The sequence below is a fragment of the Vitis riparia genome, chromosome 18 (genome assembly GCF_004353265.1).
Source record: "Vitis riparia cultivar Riparia Gloire de Montpellier isolate 1030 chromosome 18, EGFV_Vit.rip_1.0, whole genome shotgun sequence".
Classification (NCBI taxonomy): domain Eukaryota; kingdom Viridiplantae; phylum Streptophyta; class Magnoliopsida; order Vitales; family Vitaceae; genus Vitis; species Vitis riparia.
The window spans coordinates 38,453,022-38,465,070 of record NC_048448.1 but is presented as its reverse complement, the minus strand read 5'-3'; the positions used below and the strand labels follow the sequence as shown (position 1 = coordinate 38,465,070).

The 12,049-nt window shown below is 32.5% G+C and overlaps 1 protein-coding gene across 1 annotated transcript; it reads right to left on the bottom strand.

Moving 5' to 3' along the window:
* Positions 1-10,774: 10,774 nt before the first annotated feature.
* Positions 10,775-11,618, bottom strand: LOC117907819 (receptor-like protein 9DC1). The gene has a single exon (XM_034821477.1). The coding sequence runs from the start codon at positions 11,616-11,618 to the stop codon at positions 10,812-10,814; it is 807 nt and encodes a 268-aa protein (XP_034677368.1). The 3' UTR covers positions 10,775-10,811.
* Between the last annotated feature and the right edge of the window lie 431 nt (positions 11,619-12,049).

Below are 12,049 nucleotides of genomic sequence, written 5' to 3'. Positions count from 1 at the left end.
AGAAGACCGATTTAGCAAGGAATTAGGAAAAACTGAAGAGATGGAAATACCTCGAAGGTGAAGTTTCTGCAATTTGGTTAAATTTTGAACCAGAGAATTGAAGCCATGCGGGGCAAATTCTGTGTCAATATTCCAAGAGAGATCAAGTGAAACCAAGTTGGAGAGGTGAGAGATTTCTGGTGAAATTAGGCCTGAAAATCCAGAGTCGGAGAGATTGAGATGCTTCAAGCTTAAGAACCGACCAAACCCAGCTGAAACGGACGACCTACTGAAGTTGTTGAAAGCCAGGTTGAGCCTTTGTAGATGAGGAAGGAGGAAGAGGGTAGTGTTGGAATGGATGGTACCAAAGAGCCAGCTGCAACTAAGGTCCAGCTCAATTACATGGCCTGTCACCCAATCACATGTGACCCCATCCCATGAGCAGCAATCACTACCCTTTTTCCAAGACTCTGTTTTGGGATAAGACGTGACACCATAGTAATGGCAATCCGAAGAACTGGAATTGTTGATAGAGAATGATTCTTAAGGTGGAGCAGAGCAAGAGTCTGGTGACGCGGGCACAGTTGGGTGGAATTAGAGAAAGAGAGCTGAGAGGATGAGAGAAAGAAAAGAAAACAGAGGAGGAGGCGTTTAGACATCATTCTTCCCAAAAGCAATTGAGAGAGTGAGGTGTGATGAGAGAAATGGTGATGAGGATTCTCCACTTTATATGAAAATGACTCACTCTAACTTTACCCTACTCTTCTTCATTATGGAAAACTTCTTGAAAATTTCCAACTCAAATGGAGGACCAGAGAAGACTTTTCTTGTTAAAACTTCTTGGAAAGTCTTTTGATATAAATATAAGTATATTTTTTTTTCATAAAACAAATTTTAAATTTTATATATGATAATTATATAAAATTTTCATATATGATTATTAGACATAACCAAAGAACATAAAAAAATAAAATATCAATTAATTTAAGTTTTAAAAATGATATTCAATCCTAATAATTTGTCTTTTTGTTGAAACGGAGAAAGTTAAAACTTCCAACTCAATTAAAAAAAAAAAAATGTTCATGACTACCATTTTATTTTATTTTATTTTCTGATATTTTCATGACCTAATCTCATTAACAAAATTAAATGAAATAAATTTTAGTAACACCATTATTCTTTTTGTTGAAAGTAAAATATTTTTTCTTTTATTTTGTCTATTGTTCTTCTTTTTAACTTTATTATTATCTTATCTTTGGTGAGCAGTAAAAAAAATGATAAATGAAATGAGGGAAAAAAAAAATTTATTATCTTTTGAGGATATTTTTCTTATACTCTTTATTTTGCCCATAGAAATTATTAGGAATTGAATATGAATTTAAGTTGAGTTTATTGCCTTTCCTTAATCTACTTAAAATAACTTTAACAAATCTTAAAGAAAGGTCTTCTTGGAAATTTCCAGCTTAAACAGGAACAATCAAAAGAAGACCTTTCTTGTTACAATTTCCAGATCATTAGAGTTTTAAAATCAAAATACATCATGTAGATTTGAAGTACAAAAATGAAATTTTATAAATAAGAGAAATGAAACCAGAGCACTTAGTTTCAGGGCACACTGGCCTTCATAACAAAGAAAGCAAAAAGAAAGATTTCTTATTAGTCTTTTTAAAAATTAATAAATAAATTTCATAAACAAAATTATTATAAAAGGTAAAATTCCACATTCCAAGAATTAACAAATTAAAGCTACGTACTGATATTATTTCTAAAACCCCTTAATTAAGTCATGAATGGATTAAAGTAATTATACTAATTTTTTAAATTGATTATGTAAAATGTGGTTCAAAATAAATGACAGACATGTTTCATCATGAGAAAGCATGAACCATTGACTTAGGGTCAATAATGAAAAATGATTTCTTCAGCTGGCCCACAAGAAGTCAAGTCTCCGGTATTAGAGAAAGATGAGGAAATTGATAACTTGGGATAAAATAGAATAGAGGAGCATGAGAAGGGCACAATTAGAATTTCCTTCCCGCATGTCAATTACTAATGACCCAAAGAGCTTGACTTCTATGACTCAGTATGGTCATGGCTGAATAATAATGTTTTATTGATCAAATAAATGAAAGGGGAAACTCAAACAAAAGCGCTCGGTTTTCTAACCATTTTATTTATCATAAAAGAGAAATAAAAAATATATTTTTATTTTTTGGTTTAAATAAAAAAATAAAAAATTTTAAAATATTTGTTAGGTTTGTGTTTGGTTTATAAAAAGTATTAAAGAAAATATTAAGAAAAATAAAAGGAAATAAAAAATGATATAAAATTAAAATAAGAAAATAAATTTAAAGGTGATAAATTATTTTTATATTCTTCTTTTCTCTTGTTATCTAAAAATTATAAAAACAAATACAAATATTTATAACTTTGACCACCAATAGTAGATGAAAAAGCAAGGAAATGGGCAGGAAATTATATTTATTTTATTTTATTTTATTTTACCTATCCATATAAACACATGAAACATGAAATATTGATATGGTTACCATTTTCTTTTATTCACCTTTATTGTAAAATAAAATATTTTAAATTTTATTTTTCTCTTTTTGTAATAATTATTTAGTAAAAAATAAATAATTTATGTCTTGTAAGTTAGTATTACTAATTGTAGAATATCACAAGATTTTTGGTAATATTATCTGTGTAAAAAGTTTGAAAATGAAATTACCCCTTCGGATCAAAGAAAATATTAAAAAGATTAAAATTAAAATAAAAAGAAATTTAATATTAATTATTTGATTTAATTTAAAATTGCAAAGAAAAATAATAATTCAAATTATTAAAATATTTATATCTTTTCAAAAAATTTATTTTTTGTGAAACATAAAAAAGAAGAAAAATAAATTTTAAAAAATGTGTGAACAAACTTATTAATCATAAATTTATTTCTTTTCTATTTAAAATCATAATATTATTAGCACTAGCACCCACCATAAATAAAACCGTGTGGGGACCTTCTTTTCTATAAATCATAAATTCATAGAAACTTGCCTTCTCTCATTTTTCAACCATTGCTTTTTGACTTTTTCTTTTCTTTTCTTTGATTCTTTGAAACTTCTTAAACAAACAAAATAAATGACTTGATGAAACATGTTTCTTTGATTTTGACTTCTATGAATCAAGAAAATGACAACACTATCTAAGAGTTTGCAACACGATAAAGATATTTTTTTTCTAAAGCATCTTTTGCAATAAATAAATAAATCATCCTCCAAAATTATCAATTAAGTCTTCTAAATAATTAATTTAAAGAGAAAATTTATATATATTAACTTAAAGATAGTGATTGGCTACTAAATTACATTAATAGTAAACTTATGAAACCTTAACCAATCAATTCCCTCTTAAGACCATAAAAAAAATCCATGAAAAATTAGATGAAGGACTTTAGTTATTCCAAAATATCCTAATTAATGACATTGTTAATTTACACTATTGTACTTGTGGCCTTTAGCCAAATAAATAATGTGACGAGTAAAAACTCGTTTTGGAGTTATTTTAGAAAGCTTTTCTAGCATTTTTAATATTTGAATGATAAAAATTTTCAACTAATAAAAATATTAAAAGAGATTCTTAAAATAACAGTCAAACGGGTTCTAAATCTGAAAATAATTATATAGATTGTTGCCACTTTAGTGATTAAAGGATATAATTAAAAAGTAATTAGTGTAAATTAATTATTTTCTTTGAAAAGTGATATATTAGTAAAGAAAGTATGATAAATAAAAAGGAATAAAAAAACAAAATTGTCATTTGAAAGAAGTGGGCATCTTTTTCAGATTTGCCATGTCCACAAAACCGTGTTGAAGCATCAACCATTGACTTGCCGTCAATAATGAAAAATGATAAAGGAAATATCTTGAAAAAATATCAAGGTAAGAAAATGAAAAGAGATAAAAAAAATGATAGAAAATTTTAAAAATAGATTTAAATATGATATATTATTTTTATATTCTTCTTTAAACTCATTTCACTTTTTTTTTTTTCCTTCTATATAAAGAATAAATGATTTAAAAATAAATAAATCTATAATTAATGTTAATTATATTTATTTTCTCTTATATTTTTTTATAATAAACAAACATGAAAAAATAATTTTTTAACATTTTTTTCTCTTATATTTATTATATTTAATTATAAATAAACCTTGTTTAACGCCCTTACAACTATGAAATTGCGATGAATTGGATGAGAAACTCAAAACCAGAGAATACTAAATAGATCAGCAATTGTATACTAGTAGTGATGATTACAAATCGCTATGAATTGAATCGGGTTGGCCCAGGTCAACTCAATAGGCCCAAATTGAGAGACCCAATAAGACGTGTGCACTTTGGGCTGGACTGAGCTTTGAATCGTGTTCTAGGCCCAAATTTGAAGCCTGAATCCGCTATATCTCCTCAAACTTGCTCAATCCAAATGCGTTTGTTTTCGTCTTATAAATCTAATCAAAATTAGAAAATGCGAACTACCTATAGATTTAATCACAACCAACACACAAATAAGAAATATTAATATTTATTTATTTATTAAAAAAAAAAAAGAGTGGAAGTAAATAAATTTTAAAAAAAATGAAGATAAAGCATGTGGCAGTAGTGTGGACCCACTCAAGATTGTATACATTTGGTTGTTTTTTAAAATTTACAATTGAAGCTGAGTTTAATAATAAATAAAAGAGATATGGTGATCAATTGACTTTTTCGATAGGTTTACTTGTTTTATGAGTGAAAATAATATATTTAAATGAGTATAATATTCCAACACATGCTTCCTATTACTACCAAGTTATTACATCTATCATGCATTTATGTTGCAACCTACGTGGCAATGATTTTAGTTCCAGATTTTTTAAATAATTATTTAAATAGAAAGTGAAAATAAAAATAAACTTTATTATTATAAGGCCACAAAATATCATTGGGTTTTTTATCAAAATAGATATTAAAATTTTATTTCTTCAAATTAATAATAAATAATAATTTTAAAAAAAAAGTTATGGTAAATAACAAAATTTTTATTAAATAATCAAGTATTATATTTTAAAAATCACACTATTCATAATAAATTAATAATATTTATTTATTCATTTTGAGAAAAAGATAGGAGTATAAATTTATGAATATTAGAAACAAATTTCCGAAATCACCAACTTTTAAAAATGAATATTAGAATTTATATTTTTTTTTATTAAAATCAATAATACTGTTTTAAAAAATTATAATGCACACTAATATTTTAAAAATAAATATTAATATTTTAAAATGGTAAGAGATAAATAGAACATGAATGAATATTAGTTTGTTTAAATGAATAATTAAAAAAAAAATATGCTTTTTCTTTATTGATTTTGTGCACTATCTTCAACCCTATTTATTAAAGTCAGATCGATTGAAACTGTTAAATTATATTATTTATTTATGTTTTTTTTCTTCAAATATCTATAGCAATTCTAGAATTGATTTAATTATTTAACATAGATCACTAAAAATGATATTCTTTCAAATGAAAAGATATCAAGTGGTCCTTTCATAAATTTATCTTTTCCATAATGTGATAGTTGACATTTCTTAATAACATATAGTTGAAAAATGTTTTCCAATGAAATACCAATTGAGCTTTGGTTGCAATGGTTATACCTTGTGTGGACCCCGCACTTCGGCTCATGCGTTTCCCACTTGATGGCGAGCTCGATTTTCATTTTGAAAAACGATTTTTATTGATTAAGAAAAATGACTTGGGGTCGCCACTTATTTTTGTTTTATTTTTAAAGGGTAAACAAAATAAGAAAGAAAAACCCTAAGTGTGACTCCTTATTTTGGAAAAGGCGGTCTGCGAAAAACTAGATCGGGTTCGGGGGTCAGGTTACTTATCGGGAAAGTACAGTACAGACCGTAGCACCCCTTTAAGTCCCTAAAGTCGAGTCTCTACTAATAAAATGAAGCAATCAGGGCAATGGACGAGTAAAACAGTGAATACCCAAAGTGATCATGCACGTATGAGAGTTCGAATATGCATAGACAATGATCAGATGGAAAGTGGGTACGTACCTTGGCAATAAGCCACCATGCACTATCAAGAGAGAGGGTTAGTGCACAATTAAGGAATAACAGCATGCATGTCAGGGAGCAGGATAAACAAATCATGTATGATAACCAAATCAATCAATCAGATCAATCAATCGTAAAGTCACTTATGTGGGGCCCCCACCAAAGCCCGTTTATTTTTGCATGAATTAATTCCATAAACTCCATTACTCGGAATTACGGGATTGAATCTATGCTTATTTTAAAACATTTTAAAAAACAGAAGAGTTGTGAAAATTGCTTGCCAGAAAGAAAGTTGACAGCAAAATTTTACTGGAAATGGGACTCTTGGGCGATCTTAAAAATTCTAAGGATGAAAGATAGGATGCTTTGAAATGATTTAAAAAAAAAAAAGAAGTTATAAAACGAGGATCCGGACATGTCTGACGGGGGAAGTTGAATCGCCTTCTTCTCCCATCCGGCGTCAGGGCGCCGGATGTGAGATATCCGGAGAAGGCGGAGCCTCGGCCGGACAGAATTCTGGATGCGAGACATCCGAAGAAGGTGGAACATCGGCGGACAGAATTCCGGATGTGAGGCATCCGAAGAAGGTAGAATGTCGGCCGGACAGCATTCCGGATGTGAGGCATCGGGAAAAGGTGGAATGTCGGTCGGACAGGATTCCGGATGTGAGGCATCCGAAGAAGGTGGAATGTCGGCCGGACAGGATTCCGGATGTGAGGCATCCGGAGAAGGTGGGACGTCGGCCGGATAGAATTCCGGATATGAGACATCCGGAGAAGGTGGGACGTCGGCCGGATAGAATTCCGGATGTGAGACATCCGGAGAAGGGTGGGACGATAAATAAATAAATAAAAAAAGGAAATGTAGGCACGACCCCACAAATCAAAAGCATGTGATGAATCTTCTCTCAAAATTTTCCAGAACAGAGAGAATGAGTAAGTATACTCCAGGCATCAAGGATAACCCGCAAACAATCAAGAAACAGAGGAGAGCAGTTTAAAATAGTCGGTGTAAACAAGTTAAAAGCCAAGTTAGAAATCAAGCACAACATGGAGGCAAGCGAACTCAGTTTCCATAAGAACATAATAAAATCTCCAATGCTCGCGTCCAAACACCAAAATAGAATCTTATCGATATCCAAAAACAAAATAGAGAAGATAATGAACAGGGTCCATACCTGAAAAGCTTTCTCACAGATGGAAGCTCACCTGACTTCGAGCCCTGTTTTTATGACCCCTCCTGAAATACGCCTAGATCAAGACTCCTTTTCCAAAGGCTACTCTTCAAACTCTCCTTCCCTCCTCTCGTTCTCTCTTCTCGTCCCCCTCCTCTTTTTTATTTTTTCCCCCCATTCCCCTTCTGCCGTTTTTTTTTTTTCTCTCTCTCTTTTCTGGTAGGTATCCTCTTTTGCAAGCCACCCTTCTGCCCTCCTATTCACCGGTCAGCAAGCATGGCTCACCCAACCACTCTCCCTGCTGCTGCACGCCTGCTGCAGCTGGCATCAAGCCCTCAGCTTCATGGCTGCCCGTCCCATCTGGCTGGGATTCATGGTCAGAGAGGGAGGGTCCCCCTCACACTTTAAAAGAATAACCCTACTCCACTCTAACAGCCCAAAAGCTCTTCTGAATCCTCCAACAGGTGTCTCCACCCCATTGTATTTCCAACCCACTACCTGATTCACTGACCACCCAACCAGGAAGCAGCATCTGGCTCTTTAAGAGCCCTCCACTTGACAAGAAGTGTGACCTACAGCAAATGAAAAAAACAAGCCCCATATGGGGGTCTACACCTTGTCATGGTTTGAACTTGGCCGGTCGTGGCTCCTACACATGTTTTAATTAAATACACATGTTTTAATCAAATAAAATACTAGTTGTTATAATATACCCATACATATTTAATATAAACAAATTATTGTTCTTTCCCTGTAAAATAATAAAGTATGAATTATTGAAAAAAAAAATGGTGTTTGGAAACACTTTTTGTCTTTTGTTTTTTGTTTTTAAACTCTTTTATAAAATCTAGTAATTTTTTTTAGCAAGAGAGGATATTTATCTTATATTTTCTAAAAGATTTTTTAAAATTTTAAAAACTTTGTGTTCTTAAATTTTTTAAAAAAATTAAAAAGTAGTTTTGAAAACATAATGTAAGTTCTTACTTGTATAAAAGTTTTGTTTTTTTAAAAGAAAAAAAAATAGAAGTATGTCAAAATTCCTACTAAGTCTTTAATATTTTACCCATTAGTGTTTAATTAATTTCTAAGATATAGAAATTGCTCTTTCATGAATTTTAAGTTATCATTTGATTGGAAAAATATTGAATCCAATGACTATTGCATTGTCACAAAAAAAAAAAAAAAAACAATATTACACTTTTATAATAATAATTAAATGACTTGCTGACAAATTTAAAATTGATTGTAATATGTAGCAAAGAATACAATGCGATTGGAACATGCTACTTTCTTGTTGCTCCTCTCTTGCAAGTACTTCTTTTAGACCTTGTGATCTTCTTGTGAATGTTCTCTTCGACCATCGTTGTCAACCATTCAGGTTTCCCAGTTAAGAAAATGTGACACCCAAGAGACAACCCAATAACCAATCCACATCCATATCCCATCAATGTGATTTTCCAATCAAATCTGCCATCAAACTCTGCATCCGTTTCTTTTGAAGGCTCCAGTGTTTCATTTGTTATGCATTTCTTTGATAATGGAAATCCACATAGCCTTGAGTTCCCATTGTATGAATCATTTCCAAATGTCTCAAACTGATTGCCTTGAGGTATTAATCCGATGAGATTGTTTTGGGAAAGATTCAAAACTTCAAGAAATGTCAAACTTGTTAATTCTTGAGGAATTTTCCCAATGAGCTTGTTTGAAGAGAGGTCCAATGATTCAAGCAACTTCAAACTCCCAAAAGATGGTGGAATATGTCCTCCAAGGTTGTTATGAGACAAATTGAGCCCTCGAAGTGAATTAAGATTTCCAATGGACTTGGGAATCTCTCCTTGGAATTTATTGCTTGATAAATCAATTGTTGTGAACGTATTCAAGATTTTCACAAATTCAATCTCCAATCCCTTGATTGTCACCATTACGGAATCTTCATAATAACTGTCCCCCATATATTTTCTTGTCATGTTGCCTTCATCCACATTCATTGTCGCTTTCAAACTTCTCAAATACATTTCAGGCAAGTCACCCTCGAAATCATTGTGCGCGAGATCAATGATTCTTAGGCTCATGAATGGGGATTTGATTTTGGAACACCCTATATGACCATGGAAACTATTAGAGCGCAAAACAAGAACTTGCAACTCTGGAAGAGTTCCCAACCAATGGGGAAATGTATCATTTATCTTATTATTCCCAAGGTCTAGAACTTCAAGTTTTCTACAAATGATCAAAGATCGAGGTACTGGGTCTTCCAATTGATTATCGTTGAAGTCAAGATTCCTGATAGCATTGTTCTTTAAAAATGTTTGAGAAATGATGCCATGAAATCGATTCCTTCGTAAATTCAAAACAGAAAGACCTTTGCTAAAATTCCCTAAACAATGAGGAAGCATGCCACTCAAGTTGTTATTAGACAAATCAAGAATTCCCATGGAACTCGCTTTTCAAATAATCAATGAGATTTCTCCACTCAATTTGTTATGGGAGACTGAAAAGAAAAATGTAGAATTTGGAGGAATTGGAAGTGGTCCTTGCAACAAGTTGGAATGAAGATCTAGAAAACCTATATTTTTCCATGGAAGCATCTCAACACTTATCAAGTTATAAGAGAGATTCAAGTAATTCAGTGTATTCTTTCCCAAATTCCATGACCATATTCCACTAATGTTATTGTTTGAAAGGTCTAGCCTCTGAATGCTGGTAAAATGGAGTTGGAATTGCTAGAGGTGATCGATGAGAGCATGTTGTTTGAGAGATAAAGCGTGGTGAGGTTTCTAAGTTTTCCAAAGTTGTTTGTCTCCAAAACGCACTGAAGTTATTTGAAGAAAGAAAAAGATATCTAAGGTTTACAAGCTTAAATGTTGAACTTGGAATTGACCCATGTAACTCATTCATGCTCAAATCAATATACTCCAATGAATCAAATTGGAATTCACCAATATGACCAGTGAGTTTGTTAAGACTGAGATCTAAGCTCACCAATGATGCTAGAGTGTACAACCCAGATGGTATTGTCCTGGTGAACAAGTTATCAGAGAAATATAAGTCCTGAAGGTTTGTTAGATTTCCAATTGATGGTGGAAGTTGACCACTGAAATTGTTGCTAAAAAGGTATAAAGACTGTAAAGACTTTAGATTGCCAATTGAAGTAGGGATGGACCCTGAGAATTCACAATTGGAGAGATCCAAAGTTTGTAAAGACTTTAGATTACCAATTGAAGTAGGGATGGACCCTGAGAATTCATAATTGGAGAGATCCAAAGTCTGTAAAGACTTTAGATTCCCAATTGAAGTAGGGATGGACCCTGAGAATTTGCAAGAAGAGAGATCCAAAGTCTGTAAAGACTTTAGATTGCCAATTGAAGTAGGGATGGACCCTGAGAATCCGTAATTGGAGAGATCCAAAGTCTGTAAAGACTGTAGATTGCCAATTGAAGTAGGGATGGACCCTGAGAATCCGCAATCGGAGATATCCAAAGTCTGTAAAGACTGTAGATTGCCAATTGAGGCTGAAATCTCTCAATTCAAATTTGTGGATGATAAATCTAACTCCATGAGGGAATTGTTCTCACTGAATCGTGGGAAGTTTCCACTGAGATCATCATTTTCCCATAAGTAGAGAACCTCGAGTTTCGGAAGGTGAATGTCATGGTCAGGGAATCTCCCATGCAATCCACAGTCAAAGAGACTAATGATATCAAAGAAGACCGATTTAGCAAGGAATTAGGAAAAACTGAAGAGATGGAAATACCTCCAAGGTGAAGCTTCTGCAATTTGGTTAAATTTTGAACTAGAGAATCGAAGCCATGCGGGGCAAATTCTTTGTTAATATTCCCAGACAGATCAAGTGAAACCAAGTTGGAGAGGTGAGAGATTTCTGGTGAAATTAGGCCTGAAAATCTAGAGTAAGAGGGATTAAGATGCGTCAAGCTTGAGAACCGACCAAACCCAGCTGAAACAGAAGAGTAATTGAAGTCATTGGAAGCAAGGTTGAGCCTTCGCAGGTGAGGAAAAAGGAAGAGGGTACTATTGGAATGGATGATGCCAAAGAGCCAACTGCAACTGAGGTCTAACCCAATTATATGGCCTGTCACCCAATCACATGTGACCCCATCCCATGAGCAACAATCACTACCCTTCTTCCAAGACTCTGTTTTAGGATAAGAAGTGATGCCATTGGAATCACAATCCCAAGAACTGGAATTATCAATAGAAAAGGATTGCTTAAGGTGGAGCAGAGCAAGAGCCTGCTGATACGGGCATAGTTTGGTGGAATTAGAGAAAGAGAAAGAGGAGGAAAGAAGCTGAGAGGACGAGAGAAAGAAAAGAAAACAAAGGAGGAGTTTAGACATCATTCTTCCCAAAGCAATAGAGAGAAAAAGTGATGAGATGAGAGAAATGGTGACAAGTGCACTCCAATTTATATGCAAATGATTCCAAGTTAGAATAATCATGTTTTGATCATTTTTCACAAAATCGTGTGAAAGCCACCCACCTTTTTTTTATAATATTAAAGTAAAACAAAAAGGTTCATGAGAAAGCATGAACCATTGACTTAGGGTCAACAATGAAAAATGATTTCTTAAGCTAGCCCACAAGAAGTCAAGTCTCCGGTATTAGAGAAAGATGAGAGAATTAATAACTTGGGAGAAAATATAATAGAGGAGCATGAGAGGGCACAGTTTGAATTTCTCTGTGTAATCATGGCTAAATTTACAAGTTTAAAGTAGAATAATAATGTTTTATTGATCAAATAAATGAAAGGGGAAACTCAAACCAAAGC

What these genes read in the sequence shown, in the direction of transcription:
- LOC117907819 (XM_034821477.1), bottom strand. Translation starts at nt 11,618, where the DNA reads ATGTCTAAACTCCTCCTTTGTTTTCTTTTCTTTCTCTCGTCCTCTCAG.